We start from the raw sequence: 22,069 nt of genomic DNA on the forward strand, positions 1-22,069 counted from the left end.
TATGAAACAGCCAACAAACGTCCAACACTTGTGAAAAACATTAGTAGCAATATATTACATACCAGTATTTTAACTATAATCTTTCCTACCTACTTACACTGTGGGGTCTAGCCCAGTCATGCCAGTTCTCACAAATTTTTAGCCCTCTAACCATAAACTGTTTTGGCATTCATCCAGTGAGGCTGCACATGCACTGGTTGTTCATCTAGGCTATTTCTATTGATTTGTATTTTTTCCTTTTTAGGAAACCAAGCAGTAAGAACAGTGATTACTCAGAACAAATACAATATAGAGGAACCTCCTGAAATGACAGGAAAGACAGAAAAATATGTTTCGTTTGCAGAATAGCCTGCACATTTCCAATCCAATCATTCTGGAACATACACCTTGTTTGAAACGACAGGCAGGCTTATGGTTGTTATGCTTGTAACTGGGATCTGCCATGTTGGGCACCAAATTCTCTATATACAGCAATTTCTGTATGCATTATCACTAACAATTTATCCAGCTGACATGGGAAAAAACGTCTCCTTTCTGGAAGGGAAAAAAAAAAGAGAAAGAGTATATGTTCCGAGTTACCTTAAGATACCTAATTTACAGCTGTTTCACTTATTTATGGAGGAAAAAAATACGAAATTCCTGAGAATGAAAAATTTTCAGTAATGCCTGAAATATTTCAATAGACCTCTCATGATAAGTGAAATGTCCTTTAAAATTCAACTTTCAGACCAATTGTTACTGTGCAGTCTCACAACCATTTTACAAATCCTGTCCCATTACAAACGCATAGCAAGCAAAAACCTCAAACTAACACAAAAAAGGCAAAGAAATTCCATCCAACATATTTAGTAGATGTAGTAGACATATACACTGTTTCAGCAAAAATTGCTAAAAATTTAACTCCATGCAGAGAAAAATAAAAACCTGACTACTATCCCTGGAGCCTCTAAACAATCACAAGTAAAATTTGTGCTTCTTAACAATAATGGGCTTTAAAGAACAGTTGAAAAATGGACTACTGAGTGCAATCAGATTGCTCACACTGTTTTGAGGATTTAATTTCAAATTATTGTATCGTCATTTAGTAGCAACATCAGGTAATTTTGCAAAAATTTCGCATGTTGACAAAGTTTCGTTTCCCTTTTATGCCCCCACTCCACCCTGAGCCAAAGAGCTAAACTCCCATTCAATTAAAGCTATTGTCAGTCCAGATGCATTCATTCATGGGAACAGCAATGATTCGGTGCGTAGATGATGCTGATGATTTACAAGCCATTATAATGTGGCCCCCATCTTTTATTGATATGATCAAAAGTATGAGACACCCACTGCTGCTCCAGCACTTTGTATCTTTCCTTGCATATGTAGAGAGGTTTACCACGCCTGTAGAAAAGGAAGAAAAGAGAAGAAAGAAAACCAAACATGGTCAACATGCTAAATAAATGGAAAACTACTTCATCATATAAGCAACGCACGATACTCCTACAACTTTCTTCCTAGAGGAAGCATGCATTTTTATTCGTGAGAGGCTTTGGGGTTTGCTTTTAATAACGTCACTGCTGGGATGTCCCTTTCTCCCTTTCTTGGACAGCAGAATCCAGACAACATCTCTCGTTCTCTCAGGCCTGCGTAGCTTGGAAGCTACACTTCTTTGCTACACACGAGAATCCAACTGCACCGTTTGATTAAAGGCCAACCAGCAGCAGCTTTGGGAGAGAAGTGTTTCCTGATGCAGCACTCAGAACTGACCGTCACTGGGAATGACAACAAAAAAACCTGTCTGCTGGGTGCCTGGCGTGTGACTACACTACCTTTGGGCCAAACAAACAAAAAAAAGAATAAAAGAAAAAAAAGTCATTCCAACTTGCAGTAAATGAGGATTTTCCACTCAAGAAAGGAAAGGATTTATTCTAGTCGAGAGGTGGCGTCCCTGCCCAAAACAGGGAGGTTGGACTAGATGATCTCTAAGGTCCCTTCCAGCCTAGGCCATTCTGTGATTATCTGTTATTGCATGTATTGTGTAACATAAACCTGATCTACACAGAGAAGCAACAATGAAACACACTTGTAATGAAAACATTACCTAAGATCTCTGTCTTCTTCACCATGTGCATCCAGATAAACAGAACCCCAAAGGCAGAAACGATGGCCTCGTATGATGATGATTACAGACGCATTAATCAAAAGAAATATTCCTGTCCCAGCTCCACAGTTTTGAGAATGCTGTAATAGTATGGGTGGAGAAAGGAAAAAGTACAAAGATTCTGTTAGTGTCTGTCAACTTCATAACAAAAAGGATTTAAAAAACACTAAGTAGTTTTACTTGAAGTAACACACACAAACACTATTTCCTAAAAAACACTCTGAGAAAGGGCAGTCTGTCCCAAAATTCTCCAAGCAAACCAGAGCTGCATGGCTTGTGCTGACATAATAACATCTGCATACAAAAATGGTTCCCTAATCAAAACAGCAGGATATTGGTTGTCATGCAAAACCAGAATTACCTAACAAAACCAAGCAAAAATATTGTCTTCAATATTTTGAATTTGATGTTGTGCAGCAAACTGTATAGCATAACCAAGTATTTTTCAGATGGCAAGTATAAGAGAAAGTATTCAGAAAAAAATTAGTCGCAATGGTCTGTATTGCTAAACATTTGCTTTCTCTATCCATGCTCACAGATCTAGTCTATAGCTCTTTTTATTTACAGTTTTGTTTGCTTCAACGTCCTTCATCTCTATGAATAGCATGATCTGTATTAACTCATTTTAGCAATTGAAAATGTGCTCTTCCTATATAGTTTTATTACAATTAGAGGCTATAATCCCATCAACTATAATAAAATATAATTATATAGATTTTTAATTTTTTTTAAACTTTGTTTTCATGAAGTTTGAAACCTTAAATATAACTCTTAAAACTTAAATATAATTCTATTTTAAATTTTATCCACCTCTCTGTCTCCCACCATATTACCAGTATGAGAAAGGCGAGTTAAAACAATTTTAAAAGCGTCCCAGATCACTCTGAAATATCTTTGAGTTTGATTTTATGCCCCATTTGTTAATATCTCCCCAACAAATTCCCCTCATAGTTTTGTAAAGCCCAGGCAGTTCCAGCTTTCTACTAATTGCTCTATGGCAGGAAACGGAACAGCTGTCAAAGCAAACCTTTATCATAGACAGGAAAACACTCTGTATGTCACAGGCTGTATATGCTGACTAGAAAACTCTGCTGCTAAATTAAAGGCCTTATCTAGCTAGTGTCTGTAGATCACTAGTAGATGGTCAGATATATCAGAAAGTACTCTCTAAAATGAAAAAAAAATTGCATTGATAGTCTTATGTACACAGAAAACAAGGAGACAAAACAGAGGAAAATTAAAAACAATATGTGAACAGTCAGAATGCAGACAAATTTCAATAGGTTATGAATCAAAACCATGTGTCGACACCACACACAATAGCTTTTTAAGAGTTTTTCAGACAGGTGAAATAGGCTATGGGCTTAGGGAGGTGAATAAAACTGCTCTCTAGAATCCAGGCTAGATCCATCTATCAGAACAAAGAATTAAACATTATTATCGCGGGTTGGACGAGATCACCTTTAAAGGTCCCTTCCAGCCCAAACTATTCTATGATTCTCCAACTATATAAACAGGTTTTAGCAAGAAAACCATCAAAATTGAGCAATGGTGTTAAAAAACTATCCGTGAGTGTAAGAATCAATTACAGAATTTTAATTAACTCTCTCTTACCAGTACACATTCACAGTAACTCTGTTGTTTGCAGCATAGTCCTTTCAAGCACACAAAAGTACCACAAACTAGACAAACAGCAGGATCTTTAGGAACCTTGGTACAAACAGTACAAGTCTTTCTGTGGTAATACTGAAAAATGGTATTATAATTCTCAGGCAACTGAAGGAGGCGTGGCAAGTCCCACTTAGGTTCCTGGATAAGCAAAGCCTACAAATCATATAAGAAAAATGAATCAGTTCTGCGCATTCGTTTATGCATTTGTATTTTCTAAGAAAAGAGAACACCAAAGAAAGGAAGCATACAGTTTGAAAATGTCCCTCTACTTCTGTATTTCACAAATTTAGGTGTCAAAAGTCACCTTGCAACGGTCACCTGCCTCTGGCTGAACACCCTCCCCAGCTGTGGTCACATTTCATCTTTCGTAATGGGTGTGAAATGGGCACTCACTTTTTCCCAAAGACATTTTCTAAATGTGACACTTTTTAAGTGTAAAAATCTTCACAGCTAAGATTTAAGAGTGACCTACAGGAAAGACATCTACTTGCTACACCAAGTTATCCTGGTGACATGAATACACTGCTGCTAAACCCTGTGAATGACTGCGAAAGCTGTCTTCTAGATCAAATTAGGACTAAAGCTTTCAAAAATAGAGCTGAAGTTTGACACTGTAAATGGTATTTGAAGACAACTACCCCATTTTCCAAACTGTGCTGCCCACGTAAATTTTGGGGCCACAAAGAACTTATCAGTGCTCACAAATTATTGATAAGACAGTCGCTACCTGAATATTGTTTTCAAAGTCTAACTCTTCTCTTTTGTTCTGAAAAACATGGTCCAATTTTATGCCTTTTTACGGGTGGTTTGTAGGTTTTTTAAGACAGTAATGTGTTTTCCTTCAACCTACTCATTATTACTGGGTCTATACTTGATTGGCGTAGAGTTCAGATGGGATCTGTCTTGCAATGTGTAAGAGTGCATGACCTGAAAACCTAACTAAGAGGAAAAATAAATAAAAATAACTGCATTTGTACTCAGTTTCTTTTTGATCATGGAAAGAACGCTATCATCAGTTTCACTGCAATCTCTCTCAAATGCCTATCAGATTGGCAGCAACTGTACTTTTAAGATCAATCTGAGTTTTCAAATCTTCATTCACAATAGCCTAATTCATGCCTGCAAACACACAAGAGCAGATGCAGATCATGTTGTGGAGTGAAGAATGCATCTGCTTCCTCTTTCACACCATAAACTTGGGAGAGGGGGACTTGAACTGGTGAGGTGCAACTTCTTCATAAAAGCCATGCAGTAATGCTGAAACATTTCTGTTTCACAACTGATATTCCAATGGCACTGAGTCAAGTCTTGGTATTGTTCCTTTAACCTTCAGAGAAGATGTACGATCTTTTACCAGTCAACTATTAAAGAGCTTTTATCCTTTTGATCTTTTTCAGTATTGCAACTGAAAATGCTCAAAAATACCACTAATGTCGAACAGGTAAGAAAAACCTCTGGTAAGTATTCTCCTAAAGGACAAAGTTTCTATTACGTGCATTTGATAGTCTTCAGGAGCAGAAGCTCTAGATGCATAGTATCATCTAAGGATAGTGTTTCTGTACTCTGTCTCCAGTAATCATATAAAAGATAGGTTTTCTTAGTTCTTTTTTTAACCAATCCAACCCATATCCCCTAACTAATATTTTTTATTACAACTTCTCATTTACAAGTCAGGTTCTCAGATCCTTATCCAACACAACAGAGTATGTGTATAGTGAATCAAGCAATCAACAGCTGTTCCCACATGAGGACTGTTTTTGGAAGAAGTAGTTTTGCTGCGTACCTTTACTTGATCTGGATGACTATCTGCAAATGAAGCCAATTCTGAGCACCACTGGGATATCATGTCAAACGCTGGCACTGGCCAATCGAGACAAGAGGCACTGGTGAACTGATGAGCCGGCTGAAAAGATGGTAACAGACCCAGGCAGCTTGCAAGAACTGTGAATTCTTCATCCTCCTTTTAGGTATGAAAGCAGAAATGTTTAGATTAATACTTACACTCTGAATTTTAAAATAGTTTATTAAAAAATTATCTATTCCAATAAAAGAAGCAAAGACATTGTGGTACAATGATGCTAACAGAAAAGCTTCTGTTTTTTCCATATTACCTCAAGCTGGATTCTCAAAATAAAAGAAAAATGGTAAGGAAAAAACCCAAAATCAAAACCCACACAAACCCCACAAATACAAAACACACAAATGAAAAAATAAAAAACCAACCCCAAATCCCCAGTAATTTTCCTCCTGTTTAGCACCCCAAACTGGCTTGTAGATATTTCACAGATGGGATGATTCTGAAGCAAGGAAACATGGGAATTGACCTGCAGAAAATTCCGCTTAAATCAGTCATGGAACTTAAACATAACTGTCCGCTGACGCAATGTCTCTCAGAATAAAGCCCAAACATTGCCAAGCATTTAGCAAAATCAGGATTGAATTTCAGTCTGTGCGGAAATCGTGCCATCTCTGCAAATGTTGGACAACTTTTAAAAATATGTTGCTGTCTTATGAGACATGCATCTATGACCTGATAAAAGAAGTGTGTATTTGCTGAGTTTTAAAAATACAGTACCTTTTTTTTAGGGAAACTTGAAAAAAAAATTATAGAAGACAAATTATGCTGCAGAGCTATAAATACTATGAAATATCATTTAAGAAAAAATCTTAGTATAGAAAATACAGATCATGAAAAAGACATCGTAGAAATCTGATTTTTAATCTCTAGCTTTTAAATGGAAACATTTGAGTGTGTCCCACTCAATCTGTACCTGGCAACTAGGTAAATCCCCTCCAAAAAGATGGTGTTGCAGAAGGCTTGTGATCCTGAGGAAAGGCAGGCAGAACTGCTGCAGATAGCGCTCTACAGAATCAGGATTCACCTACAGGGGAAGGAAGCAATTACTAAATTCTGCCTCAGATAAGTTGTCTCCTATGTTATAAACTCCAATATGAACCAAATGCGTTTTAAGCATGTATACACTGTACACACCACTGCATCAAACAGACATTCCAAAGGCCAGCGTCTCACTAACTATCTGAAAGAACTCTGGGTTTTATCTCCCCCTTGACAAATGTTTTTTTCTACTAAAAGATTTGGTTCTCCGAGTTTCTGAGACATCTTTCATATCATGATTAAAACCTACAGTTACTACAAGTATTTGTCAATAACGTTTCCAACACAGCACTGCCCACATCTGCTATTAGTGAAAGGAAGATTTGCACAGGCAAACTGTCCCAAAGGGACGCGCTTTGATCTAGAAAATGAAGAGTTGTACTGCAGTCTTTTAGCAAGATCAGAGAAAAGTCATTATAACAACGAGGCTGAAAAGCTTCAATAAGAGACAGAAAGGGGACATGCTGGATAGATTCTAAAGAGATTTTCCAGTACCACTGTTAATTCTTCCGTCTCTCCTTCTTCATATATCTTCCCCTTAGACAGCTCACTAATCACGTGGCCCAGCAATACTTCCCAAGATTTTTCTCCACTGGATGTATTCTGCAATAACAAGGAAAGAAATCCAAAATACACTGGTCATGAGAAGGAAAATAAGCTGTAAAAGTAACAACGATTGAGTAGATTTCCTTCTGATCAACACATAAATTTTGCTCTACAAAGATACACATTGTTTAATAAAAAATAAATATAAAAAAAGAGAAAATATAATTCCACAGAAAGGCACTGCATTTAGCTCACAGAGCAGAATATGAATTGCTACTTCAATTACATACATTCTAAACTGAGGGTTATATGAAAACACTTTTGTAATGTTGCATTTCCCATGTGTTTTCCATGAGTATAAGAATGTTTACTTTAAAATTAGGAAGAATCACTCTATCGATAGACGATGTTTTAATGGAAATTACATTCTAATAAAACTAATTGGGGAGGGACTCCTTACAAGGCCCTGTAGTGACAGCACCAGGGGTAATGGGTGGAAGCTCGAAGAGCGTAGGGTTAGACTAGATCTAAGAAAGAAGTTCTTTACCCTGAGGGTGGTGAGACACTGGAACAGGTTGCCCAGGGAGGCTGTGGATGCTCCGTCCCTGGAAGTGTTCAAGGCCAGGCTGGGTGGAGCCTTGAGCAACCTGATCTAGTGGGAGATGTCCCTGCCAAAAAAACCATCAGCCTTCAAGGGGCTTCTCACAGAAGAAAAGTAAAAATTCTCATACTGACAGAAGTTAATGTGTTATATGAATTATACTAAATCACAACGTCCATTCAGAGCAACATTCTGTTTAAGATGCTACTATTTCCCACTTGGCCTCACCAGCTATTGAAGACAAGCATGCTGTGAAAATTCCACTAAAATGGACTGTCTTTAATACCAAGAGAGATGGCTACTCCTTTTCTGAGCCGTTATCATAATCTGCAAGCCTCAAGTACAAAGTGCTTCATGTGAAGCAAATGCTTTCACATGTTTCTATCAGAAAACAATTTAGTATTACCAGGTAGCAACCCACGTGCCTACATCTATTTTTACAATACAATACCATAAAACACACTACAATAAAATCTCTCTGTACACAGAAAATTAAGCATTGTAAATATACGTGCAGATATACTCCAACCTCTGCTACCAAGACAAAGGCAGTCCAAGTTTATCATATGGACTATGAAAGAATAAAAGCCGGTAACACTTCAATCTATTTATACGCTTTCTACCGCAACCTTTAAACTGCAAAATTATGTCTCACTTGGGAATCTCTTAAGTAAACAGGAAAATGGAAAAAAATCCTCACAGCACTAATCACCAGCTAACAAATCACAGTACTGCCTAGCGATCTCAAATGCCTAATGCAAGTCCAGAAAAAAAATTAAATTCTGCATATTAGCAGTTCGGCCAGCACATAATATGTGCTTAATACCCTGGAGTTGTGTCTGACCAGTATGACAAATCTCACTTGTAAGTGAAAAGCAGGTCATGCTTCTCAGTGTGCATTTCATTCCACAGCCAACATAATCTAAGGCCCAGCTGTTGTACAAAGGGGCATTCCTCCACCCATTTCCTCTCCTGGCCCCAACACTTCCCACCTTCCCCTTGATCTGGCACTGGCACTCTTCTGACCTTCTGGGGAATCGATCCGTGGAAGAGAAAAATAACTGAAGGATTAAATGAATGCCAGCACTAGTGCAAGGAACTGTGTCTTTTGGTGGGAACTAGCATTCAATTAGCCGAACTGAAACAGCAGGATGCGCCTTCACTTTACTTGTAAATACTATCACAAGGCACGGAAACGATGGTGGAGTGTCTGCCTGCCTAGTCTACAAATTTCCTTCTCTGCCTCTTCATCACATGAGCACTCTACACCACATATGGAGAGAAATTTATAAGGCTAGTCACTAACTAAGAAAAAGACAGAGGGTTCTTTTCGCCACTACCAAGCTTGCTTGCTTTTTCTGTAAAGGAGTGCACCAGAACAACCCATGGTTTGTCTCGAAGGCTTCAATTTCACGGGCAGGAAAGCTGCATTTACTCAATACTATTGCAAGTAACTCAAGACTGAAACTACAGAGAGACAGCCTCAGATCTGAAATTCAGTTCTCACAAGATAGTAATTGTGAAGCTTTTAAGTCTTGTCACATACCAAGACCTGCAAAAATCGCACACACGGAAACTGAAGACTGGATTTTTGTGAAGCTGAAGCAAATTATTCTATACAAAGCAGAAGTATGTGTTACATTCCTACCAGAAATACATAAGCAAACTTTCATAAATGTTTTAATAAATCAACCAACCTTTTTGAGAGCTCCTGACTCTTTCCATGCCATCCTGTCTTCAGCACTGCATTTAACAGACAGTGCTGCCAAGGCTTGAGTATACAATAAAGTGAACAGCACTTTTATAATGCAGGTGAAGTGTTCTGTAAAACAAAGAAATCAATTTTTAAACATTTGATAATTTTAGCAAACATTGGTTAGAGTCTCTATCTATGAAAATAATGCAATGAAAAGCAAGTGCTAAACAAAAGATACAATCCCCCCAAAATACACAGAACAACAGAAATATATTTACTGGGATTCAGAAATGACTTGGCAGCCGTAGTGAACGGAACAAGTACAGGGCAAGTAATTTTCCACTGCTCCGTATGTTCATCTTAATCCTGATCAGCAGTGACTTCCTCCTAGGGACCTGGTGATATTACAAAATTCTATTTTGTCCAAATGTTACATCAAGTTAAGCTACTGCTTACTGATAGCTAAAACTAATTGGGTGCTGTAGATGTAAGCGAATGCATATCTTACCATCTCTTCTGGCAGTGATTAAACCATCTAGGGTAAGCTAAATTCATGTAAATACTGGAAAAGTTAAGTTCCCAAAGAAATCACTGCCAGAAGGACATTTAACACACTTCACTTTCCGTGCCTTCACTTCCAGGTATGGATCCAGCCATACAAGACTTGCTGTAAATCACTCTTTTGTGAGTACCTATATACCAGACCTCATGCAAATACAGAAGGAGGGTAAAAGACCAACGTTCTAGAACTTAAGTTGTATTAAAAGATCTTTCTTTGGTTTTTAATATTTAGAGGATTATTATCTCCTACATACAGGCTGCAAGAGAAAGGCTTTGAAATCTTTTTGGGAAAACCAGCTACAGAGGCAAAATAAGACTTCTTAAATTGGAACAGGAAAAAAAGGTGAATGTGATCATTCTCTGAAGTGAAGATATGGTAGAAATCATTTTCCCTGTCTTTATTTTACGTTGTATTTCTCATCTCAAATAATCTGATTTTTTTTTTAAATCTAGGCAGATCAAAGAAGTTTCTGTAATCACTTACACCATTCCTTAAGCACAATCATAACTATAATATATTATCTAAAACAATGTATACAAAAGTGAGGGTTTTATAAAGTCCTCTTTGGCTTTGAAGTCAAGCAAAATAATTTTATTTACATAAGCACCACACAAAAATTGGGTTAAATTCATTCTTTCTTCCCAAAGGATTTAAACAAGCTTTGTATGTGAAAATGAAAACGAAGTAAGGGAGATAGAACTCCTTGGCTTCTTATTTCTTGTATCTAACATCAAATCCCACCACTGTGTTCTATAACAAACAAATACATAATTAAAATTGTGAAATAACAATTGCTTTTTTATATGTAACAAATGCTTACAAATCAATGCAGACATGGATTTTGAAACTTTTAAATGTCACCGAGTATATACAATAAGCACAATTTATGCACATAAATGATAATTTGTAACTGTGCAATTAAAAGCAGACGGTTTTTGTATTACCTTCCTATGGAGCTTATGTTAAACACAACAACAAATGCCGCTCTGCTTTATCCATCCCATCCCAGAGCAGGCAGCATTGTTACCATCTTTCCTCCCCACACTCTGCAGAATTCACCAGATCCCATCAGATCTCTAGGCCCGACATTTTCCCCCTGCTGAAACCTTCATTTTCTTAGCAATCCTCCTCCGGAGGAATCCTAGGGGGTAAGCTTTCCAAAAAAAAATCCTCTGGGATGGAAACCTACAAAATGAAACCACACAAACTCACGGAATTGTAAAAATTTCCTCTTCAGCCTGAGCTACAGCCTGTATTTGCAGCTAGAACCAAACTCGAGTACTGAGCTCTGTCTCCACCAAGAGCAGGGACAAGCAACATAGACCGGTTTCACGTTTCCGCCCGCCGCAGGCCGATGCACTTCCCTGTCCTCCTCTTGTCCTGCCCTGCCCAGGTGCTCAACACGGCGGCTCTTAGCACCTTCTACAACCATCCCAATGCTCTAAAGTCTGGGTTTTTGTTAACTAGAAATCCTCCTTGTCCCTATCCCCACTCGAATACTATTTGTTCAGTTCTCCAGAAATCTAGTGTATATTCCGTTTTTTAACATAAATTAATGTTCTGGTATTTATTTACATGTACGTGAACAATAAATGACTATGAATTACATTTTTAGAGAATCCAGAATGATAAAAAATGCACACCCCCACACCTTGGTCACCCTTAAGAAGTTCTGACTTTTGCACAAACTTTTTTTTTTTTTTTAAGGAAAATATCACAGGAGCAGTTTGGAGGTGGTATCCTGCGTAATGAGTGCCAAGGCTTTAAAAACAAATATTTTACAGTCACAAAAACATCATAGGGGAGACATACTAGAGAGAGGATCAATTACAATTTCATTACTATGTTTTATCTCTTATTTGTAAAATGCAAGATATTTGACAGCAATAGGTATCCATAACGGTAGAGCTGTTATGTTCTTGTGTACTGCAACAAAGTGATTTTATTTGCCTTTCTGCAACTCGTGTATGGTGGCTGCAGGGTCTTTTCCTGCTGTCTCCCTGATGGAGGCTGTGGTTTTGCTACATCATCTTTTCAATTTAATAATTTTAAAGACTGCTACCATATTTGTATGCTGTAGAGTAAATTAGGTAAATGCTGTCAGTCCTGTCTGTCGCAGATCATATACTGTGCACCGTTCTGCACTAAAACACAGTCAGGACTTCTGTGTTTGTACATAAAAAACCTAATCTCATATTCTGACAGTTTAAAAGTTGTATTATTATAGCTAGGCCATTATAATTAAAACAGAATTTTTGTACTTGTTTTTGAATAATACTGAGAAATGCTTATGTGTTTCTATTTTAAAAACTTTTAAACAAACCTTTTGTAATCAAATTACTTCACAGCTTTCCATCCCATTATATGCATTAAATAAACCACCTTAAAAATAAAACTTATACAGAAAATATTTCTAGAACTCCAATTTTAACATTAGTGCAAGAAATGTGCAGACGAATAAAGTGTATTGCCAACCACACACATCTTTTAATTTCAATATCAAATTAGATGAGGCAGTGGCTGCACAAAGAATCCACAAAGCAAACCAAATGAAAACTAGGACCTTTCTTAGTGAATTTGGAAGGGCGTCTTTATATAAATAACCTTTGAAAATACTCTTCTTGATCTAAAGCTTGAGCAGTTCTTTGAAAAAATACAAAGAACAAAGGGAGACAGCACTGAACTTCAGATAATCCATGACAGGTATATTGAAAGTTCTAGGATACAGACAAATATTGCAGCTTCCACACTGGAACTGGATGCTATTCAAGTTGATTATATTCATCCTACATTTAGTCAAGATCCTTATCCAACCATTAAAGAAAAGTGCTAGTGTTTGCCTGAGTGCTGCTTGCCATATTTATGTTGCACGTAATTGCAACTTTATAGAAAAGGCATGTGTCAGAACACCCAGGTCAGGCTCTTCAGCATCTGGGCCTCATCACACTTGCAAAAAAAGGGGCTGAATTTGCGTGTCACATACCAGAGAAGAAAACCTCTCCCACTGCCAGCCCTCAGGCTGGACCACATCCACCACTCCCAAATCACAGACCTATGGCCCCTGCCAGAGCAGCGTGGGGCCATGTGACCAGCAAACACACGTGCTGCCGCACCCGCGGCACCACGCGCAGCGCCTGGCCACTGCCAGCCAGCCGACCGCTCGGATTCTCTGCACCTACTAGCCTCGGGCTCACCTGCTCACCCAGACCCCAGTTTTTAAACACTTTGCAACATTCAAAGCAAAGCAGAAACTGAAACCACTGGAAGCTATGAGCACCGTGCTTCTACAAATCTGGCCACCACACTTGGGAGTCAGGTACTTGGAAAATACAATTTTTTTACGACAGTCGGTAACAAAGAAGAATGTCAATTTGCATTACTGGCTTGTTCAGCATATAGAAATTATGTTGCAGAAAGGGGTGGTGGGCACTGAATTCAATTTACAAGGAGAGATTTAAGCTTAGTTAACCATCGAGCCACTGCCTCCATGCTCAAACTACCTTTCTTCATACCCAACACCACTTTCTGTTTCTGTAAGAAAGGAGCTAGAAGTTTTAGAACAAAAATCTTCATGTTCTACAGAGTCCCAATTCATAACAGCATGAACACTGTCCATCCTCTGCACAGCTGCCACAGAATTAAACCAGAAACACCCATGTGGATTATTAGGCATTTAGTCTTCCACAATTTCAAAATGCTGAGCATATGAAGCCTATAAAAGCTCCACACAAGTTTTTGTGTTAAATAACAATAAAAAAAATCACAAATGGTTTTAATATCTTGCATACAGTGTTTATTTTGCTGGTTATACTACAAAGGAGGTATACACTACCTTCCTCATTCCCTTCTTTGTAAATTACTAAGTGCTTGCAAGTGCTCTGACCTCCACCACAAAGTTACTCCCGCAAAAAAACAAAAACAAAATCAAACTGTAGTGTTCTTTCTTTGTGATGTGTTCAGATCAATTGTCCTCTCTGAACGAAGAAGCTGAACAGTAACAGTGTATTTATTGCTTTAATCGATGTTGGATTGAAAAAAGATACCAACACTCATCCGATAGTTAACAGGGTAGTTAATGTGACTCCTAGCGCTGTATCTCAAAAGCAAGAGATGAGGTTGGGTCCTTCCTTACAGAGCACACAGTGTTCTTAGAAAATCACGTAAACAAAAAAGATTTTGAGTTACAAACACGAAGAAGATTTAATACTTGATGAACAATTTCAGTTTCCTGTAAGGATATAAACATGGTTTCTCTGAACACTCCAACATGCCTAATAAATGATATTGCAAACCCAGTACTATTACAGGAGAGTGTCCATGCTAAAAAAGGAAGAAAATATTTCATGGATTCTAAAACTACCGATTCCTCCTTCACTGTTGGTGTTCTAACACCATTACCGCAGCATCCCGCCCCAGACTGCAATGTCACCTCTTCTGCAACATGGTTAAATCTGTTGTTAGAGCAATATACTGGAACTACCTGTCAGTGCACACAGGCATCAAACTTCTGTCTGCACACCCCTGCCCAGCCAACTCCACATCTCCGGCACCCCACGATTACACCGACGCAGCACCGGAAGGTCAGGAGGCAGGAGAGTCAACGTGCCACGTGACCCGCAAAAGCCATTTTACCTTCTCATGCCTCAGCCCTCTACCAAGAATTAATTATATCAAATTCAACTCTGTGACCTACAAACTCACTACATTCTGTACCTCAGGACAAAGAAATCACGGAAGACTTTCTCTTTATTGTGCCTAACCATTTTGATGAAAGAAAAATTAGAAAGATAAATGGAAATTTATTTCCAATTTAATGCTTCGTAGATTTGAAGTGGTTGCATTCACCTTCTTCCTGCCACTTGCCATCTCCCTTTCAACTGCAGCACACACTAAACCTAGGAGCAAAGGCAAAACATGCTGCTGATAGGCAGTGTTTTACAGGATTCTCCACAGGATGCCTTACTAGTAATCAAATGTTGTCTTTCCTAGGATAAGGTATACTTTTGTAAATGGTGTTTTTCAGTGCTGGACTATAAACTACAAAAAGATTACTATTTGTACTTTGGTTTCATCACTCCTTTCCCTCTATTTCAGAAGATCTGTTAGTCTCATTAATCTTTTGTTTACTGCTTTTATTAAGTCCTTCCGACAAAAGTTAAGTTAAACTGTAGTAAAAAAAAAAAGTATATTTTTGACAATAGGCTTCCTATTTTAAGATATTTTATTGTCTTGGTATTGTCATATACTAATAATTTACTGGACATAATCCATAAATATGTATATTGAATTGAAAAACCACAACTCACAATGTTAACAGATACACACTGAGTCACGTGAGCTGAATCTGCACATTCAGTAGTGAGGACTGAACAACTTTTAAGGGGAAACAGTTTCTCCTACACTTTCTAAGTTGCATGCATGCATCAAGGGCAGAACAGTCCCTATATTTAGCTACTCACAAATTACCAAAACTCAGAATATATCCAATTGCCACATAGACCCTAAAGCAGAGAGTCTGTTCACTATCAGCAAATTACAATAAAAAGAGACTTGTTTGTTTATTCTCATTTAAAAAAAAAAAAAAGGTATAGCTAGAAATAATCAAGCCAGAGACCAGAGGGTTTGAACTAGCCCATCTTCTGGAGCATACATTGTTTATTAACAATATGGACCAGGTTCAGCTGTTCCTTTTTATAGAAAAAAAAAAAATTAGGTTTTAAATCAGTTTTGATTTTAGTAATGAAAAATCTAGTTCTTAAATATATATTTAATATTTATTCCAAATTATACTGTATGCTGTCTCTACTGAAGTTGCTGCATTACAGCAATTATCATCTTCATATATGACCTCTTATTATGTAAGACTGCTGCAATTTAAATTCTGAAATTCAAACTAAATTACAATCTTTCACCCTTAGGCACTCAGTTCAACTCGAAATATTGAGCTGCCCCTCTAAGCAAAGACATGAAGGTCAAACAAAGGACACTTTTCCTTCAGTAAAAGTACTTAATAGTTTTCTTCAGCTCTTGTATCTTTACTGAATAGGCTGATAAGGTGAGAAGACAGGAGACACAGATAAGCCTGTCAACACACAACAAAAATCTCTGTTCAATGCCACCTTCTGTAGATAAGACAGAAACATTTTAGAATACACAGCAAACCAGCTATGATTTAGCATCTTGGAACTCACCAGGAACACAGCCTCATATACATAATCACCCAAAGATACATGTTTTGTAACATACCTTTGTGCAGTGGTTGAGGCATGGTTAAAATCTGGATAAGCAAAAGGGATGAGACATCTCTGTAAAGCACAGGAACTTCTGGTTCTCCACTTACCGGCCTGGAAAGAAAACCCAAAGAAAATCATTTCTGATACCACAAATCCATTTTTCATTTTCATGTTTTATTTTGCATGTTATTGTAAATAGCATTACATTGGATAACAAGCTTACAGAAGACAAACACCAGACAATTCGCTAACTGATCTCAGATTTAAAACTATTTAAAGTTACTAATGGATTGTAATAACTCATGAGGAACTTGCCATTTGGGTTCTGGATTCTTGTTAAAGTATTTCAGACTTTCCAAAACTGCCTGAACTAGTTATTTCTACATACAGACTCAAAGAACATTCAGTATTTCACTTTTAGAGATTATGTTTTAATATAAGAAAATATACTGCACAGTAATGTAATTATTTAAGTGGTTTTCAAAGCATGTCATTTCACAAATACACATATATCCACGCCGCAACAATAACGAATCCTCAAATTACATTAATGTTACAGGGATTAGTCTTATTGGAAAACACTGAGACCAGGGAAAAGGTATTGCTTTCCTTTATGTAAGGAAATGAAGACCCAAGCAGTCATGAGAGGTGAGACTGTGCAGTCTTACACACAGTCTGTATTAAAAGTCCCATATGGCTAGAAGGACAGCAAATAAGCACGTGAAGAGACAGTGAAAACTTTTGAACAATTCAGATTCACTTAATGACATAAAATCCTCTTGTAGTCTTACACTTAAAAGAAAATGTTTGCAGAAAGGGGTTCGTATTTTTCTAGCTTTGTGTAGCAACATCCAGCAATATTCCAGCCAATAATCTTCTGTAGGTTCAACAGCTGAGCCAAAATGGTGACAAATCAAAATGGCAAAAAAAAAATCATCCTCTTTAATTGACATGGAGTGTGAAGGATATCTCAGGCAGGAGCAGCTGGCACAATGCAATCTGCATCCTCCGCTGTCACCTTTCCCCTTCTTCAGCACCCGCAGAATAAAGTGCTGTTTGGGTTCTTATTCCCACCCCCAAACAGGGGTGATACTAACCGGTTGGCTGCTGAATGCCAACGGGGTAACTGAGGAGAAGATGTTTGTGCCAGATACTGATCTGCACTGCTACTACAGGAGCTGTATCATGAGGCCTGAGCACAACCAGCCCCAAATCATGAGAAACAGAGTCCTCAACAGCTTCTTACAAAGAGATTCAAATGTTGCAATGGAAAGCATCACACGCTACCGAGTTCCTTTCAGTTCCTTCTGGAAGGGCATTTTCTTTCTATTGTTCCTCAGCCTTTGTCATCTTTCTCCTAGAATCATAGAAAGTTTTGGGCTGGAAGGGACCTGTAAAGGTCATCTAGTGCAACTCCTCTGCAGCGAGTAGGGCCATCTTCAACTACATCATGTTGTTCGGAGCCCCATCCAACCTGACCCTTAATGTTTCCAGGGATGCAGCTTCTGTCACCTCTCTGGGCAACCTGTTCCAGTGTTTCACCACCCTCACTGTAAAAAAATTACTTGTTCTTATCTAGTCTAAATCTACCCTTTTTTAGTATAAAACCACTACCCCTTGTCCTATCACAAAAGGCCCTTTGTCCTTTTTTCCTCCTCTTTCACCATTCTTCTCTCTGCTTGGAAACTGCAGGAAAAACAATTCTCCTTATAAGCTTCCTTTATTTCTGGCATCTACAGACCTCTACACATTGTGGTATTTTACTGGACCCTCCAGAAAAACCACCTGACAATCAGAATACATCCACCTGCTACAGTTTCAAGGTTAGCTTCATGCTTTGCTCCAGCAATCTCAACTGTCCTGCAGGTAAGCTACAACTAAAGAAGTGCTAGATACTTGTATTGGAAAGACACATATATCCTTACTAAGATGACTCCCAAAAGCACGGCCTCACTCTCCTCCTTTTGTTTTTTCTGCAAGATGCTGGGGACCAGAGAGTTTCCCTGTGGGGCTTTCGTGGGCCCTGCAGGAAGTGTCCAAGCTTCTGTACAAACAGAATCAGCTGGAGAACAGACACACCCAGACAAGACATGGAAGCCCCCTTCCACATTAGCTCTGCCCTCTCAGTGCACAACCAGTGAACGACTGTTGGATCCAACCAGTGCCTTCTCTTCCAAAAAGCACCAAGTTCTTCCTCTGATCCAACTCAGCTGGCACTTGGCTACTCCATTAGCTCAGCTGATGCCTCTAGGAAGGCACCAACTCCCCTTGGTGCCATCTGCCACTCAGGCGGAGCCAACGCGAGCTCTTGAAGACCACGTCCTGGGCAAGGCTGTCCACATGCAGCGGGATGGGGAGGCACGCGTAAGCTCCCTGGTGCCTTCTAACAGCTTCACAAATCTAATGAGTTTATCGTCTTTGAGGCACATAAACATAATTCTGCTTTTGGAAGGAGATGCCTTCATAGTTACCAATTTCATGAAAACTCAGACTTCTCTCTGTAACAGGAATTTTAACATGTGGAAGCGGTCGCATAAGAGAAGAATTAAAAGAACACTTTTGCTGATATTAAGTCCAACTATACATTTTCTAACTACTTTCCTACCCCTCTCTCCCAGTGCAGTAAAGCACACTCTGAAGCAATAATTTTATTAAATGGCATTTTATACAATACGCTCAATTGTGAGAATAAGCACAAATAGACTGGTTGACTGGTCATGTAAGATGGTCTAATTGGGCCTTTTGAATTAATGAACCCGAAGAGCTACAGAGTAAATACTATCCAAAAGCCTTTTGCTATAATCAATCATTTTGCAAAATGATTGTTGTAAAACACTGTAACATATATAAATATACATACTTATATATGGGAGTATCTTAAAAAAAAATTCTAAAAATCAGTATAGTGAATTCTAAAGAAGACAAAAGGGGTAAAAGTTTGTATCACACTACCGAGTCTCATTTTCAAAAATTTACAGGCAAAGAAGATGCTAATCTCACAAAGTCACTCTAATTCTACTTTTACCTATGGCTAGTTCTATTTTATGATCGATGACATTGAGTTTTAAAATAACCCTCATTACATAATGACTTTAAAGCCACGGACATCTCCTAAATTACTTCTCACCTTTAACTTTGAGGAAAAAAAATAATTTGGAATAACATGAAGACAAAAAAAAAATTAACTCCATTTGGTGACATTCAAATGAACACCTCTTTCTGACATACGTATCAACAGCAGCATCATTTAACAGTCATGGGTCAAATACTAGTTCTGATGAAATTAAGAATTCTTACATATATAGAACACCATGACTGACTGGCAACATCACAAATAAATGAACTCATTTTCACATACGGGGCCAACTGAGTTCTTGAATTTATTTATTTAATATGAATTTGAGAAATAAAACTACATTAAATGTCAGGGGTTTAGATAAGCTGCTTCCATTTACATCAAGTGCTGCAGCATATAAAGTACTTAAAACTGCTCTGTCATTTAAGACCTTAAGTAACTTCTTCATTATGACACTGAGGCTGAATTTATAAAATGTTTAGAAACGTCTTTTATGGAAATTGCCCAACCTGTTAATCCCCAATGCATATGTGAAAGCTTGATAAACCTGACTTTACAAAAAACTGCGCCACAGAAGCACTGAATAAAATGAAAGTACTATTTCAGATGGGACCAAGAGTAATGTAAAATTATTCAAATGTACCATAGTTGTACCCTGTATCCATTACAGAAATGGAGGGGGAGGTGTGGAAATAAACTGCACAGTGCAATATAAACATGCACCAAAATGGAAAACACATTGTTTGACTTTCTCTATGCTACTGAGCTCTCCTCCAGACCAAGGTAATTGAGCTGCACCTCTCTGCACCAGTACCAGAGCTGTCTGTCAGCTGACAGCTGAGCAACTCTGCCTCTGTATTCTGCATCCTCCTCCTGGGGGAGGTTATACAGGAATCACTTCTTTGGGAATGGATACAGAGAGAAAGCTGCCCTGTTTTGAAATAAGCAGCATGTGCTTATGGCCTCTCCTTGTAAAGATATATGCTCCCCTTCCCCTCTTCTCTCAGCTAGAAACACTTAAAATTTTGGTTTAATGCTAACTCCAACTGATTAGAAAGTTAAAAATTCAATAAATAAAGTGGATACAGCTAAACAAAGGCTTAATAAACTAGGGTAAATTTATATTCTCTTCAGTATTTGCAGAATGAGATACAAAGCCCAGAAATCTCAGCCTGCAGAAAGGTCAGAGTAATAAAGGTCAGAGTAATACATAGCTTCTGATCTTTGTGATAAGAAAGTATAATTCTACTGTTTATTCTGGCTACACTCTAGGATATAATTACAGTTTCATATTTGCTCTTCATTGTGTCATAGCGGATTTTACAGCAGGCCAGTTCTCATTACACAACACAGGATTTCACTGACAGTACCAACTCCCATTCTCTCACCACTGTGCCTCCAGCACTCCCTTGTCACCCGTTCCCAAACTCACTCTACTTAACCCTTCTAAAAACATGGATTAGTTGCTTGACTTTATTCATGCTGTAGCCTGCTCGAGTTACATCAGCACAGCTGAAGAAGACTGTGAGCTACAGTATAGCGGAAGGAAGAAACAGCAAACACTCCTGAAGCCGGCATTACTGTCAAAACCTTCGCACTTTAACGTATATCCTCAGACACTGGTGTTTCAGACAAGATTTGCACATTTATTGAACTGATCGCATAAATCCTGTTGCACCATGTGCATGTATATATACTACCTCTTGCACAAACCTTCACTATATTAACTTTAACTACATTAACACGACATTTCAGCACTTTAGTTTATCATGCAGTTCCCCCACTGCATGTGCTTCTACTGCAAATATCTTTAATGCTTTACCCCATCATTCTTTGCCAATGCATTTTGTCTATCAAAACAGACACAAAAATTTCAGCCTTCATAGACAGGTATATTTAAAAATATGTATATCCTTTTATTTCAGGTTTGCCATTCCTGAAACTCTGCCTATTTGGACTAGTCCATTAAATTCACATCTGGGTTTAGTAATCATTGCCTCCAGCTGCTCATTCTCTGCCCCCTGCCAGACGCTATTATTCCCCACTTACACCATAATAATTGTTTATTTGATCACCATTGAAACCAGATCTGTCCCTAGCATGATAATCTGCAGCAGCACCACCTATGCGACCAACTTCGTACATTAAATTCGACATGGACTGCATAGGAGAAAGAATCCGCTATACTGTTCACAGTTCATCAGACGCAGCTTTATCTTTTCCCTCCCTCTTTCAAACAGTTCACATTATTTAGGCACTTTTTTGACAGGGTATCCTCTTCCTCAAAAATCCCTTGTGTCTACTTTGCCTTGGTGTGACTGTAATGAGCACCCTCCTATCTTTTCTCTCAGGTGCCATTTTCAGCTGCAGATCTGGGGACAGTTGCAGAAGATGACACTGGGCAGAGCCCAGGGCTTTGGGAAGTAGAGCAGAGCAATTCTGTGGGAGTCTTTACAAGTTACTTCCATCAGTTCTCCCAGACACATGAAACCTAAGGCATGATTTATGAATAGAGATAGCTGGGTAGGGGAATATCAAGCTAAAAATTATGTGTAATTTTAATTGTAAAGATTTATTTTTTAATTTTAAATTTGTTTTAAAATTGTAAATATTTATATTTATATTTATATTTTATACTTATTTTT

General features: G+C 38.1%; 1 protein-coding gene across 1 annotated transcript; it reads right to left on the reverse strand.

Annotated features, from left to right (window-relative positions):
• Positions 1–834: 834 nt before the first annotated feature.
• On the reverse strand, positions 835–21,581 carry LOC104276569 (E3 ubiquitin-protein ligase UBR3-like). The gene is made up of 9 exons (XM_009872940.1): positions 21,474–21,581; positions 13,168–13,309; positions 9,555–9,679; positions 7,206–7,313; positions 6,586–6,696; positions 5,598–5,774; positions 3,758–3,967; positions 2,084–2,223; positions 835–1,383 (listed from the first exon to the last, which is right to left on the reverse strand). Exons 1-9 carry the CDS (start codon positions 21,579–21,581, stop codon positions 1,266–1,268), a joined length of 1,239 nt encoding a protein of 412 aa, XP_009871242.1. The 3' UTR covers positions 835–1,265.
• Positions 21,582–22,069: the final 488 nt, after the last annotated feature.

This window comes from Apaloderma vittatum, unplaced genomic scaffold (assembly GCF_000703405.1).
Source record: "Apaloderma vittatum isolate BGI_N311 unplaced genomic scaffold, ASM70340v1 scaffold4647, whole genome shotgun sequence".
In the NCBI taxonomy this organism is placed as follows: domain Eukaryota; kingdom Metazoa; phylum Chordata; class Aves; order Trogoniformes; family Trogonidae; genus Apaloderma; species Apaloderma vittatum.

Excerpts from the sequence above, each read along its gene's own strand:
- LOC104276569 (XM_009872940.1), bottom strand. The coding sequence starts at position 21,581 with ATGTCGAATTTAATGTACGAAGTTGGTCGCATAGGTGGTGCTGCTGCA. Across the intron at positions 13,310-21,473 it reads AAATAAACAATTATTATGGT|GTGAGCCCGAGGCTAGTAGG; the intron begins GTAAGTGGGGAA and ends CTGGGTGAGCAG. Across the intron at positions 3,968-5,597 it reads GTCATCCAGATCAAGTAAAG|GCTTTGCTTATCCAGGAACC; the intron begins GTACGCAGCAAA and ends TATGATTTGTAG.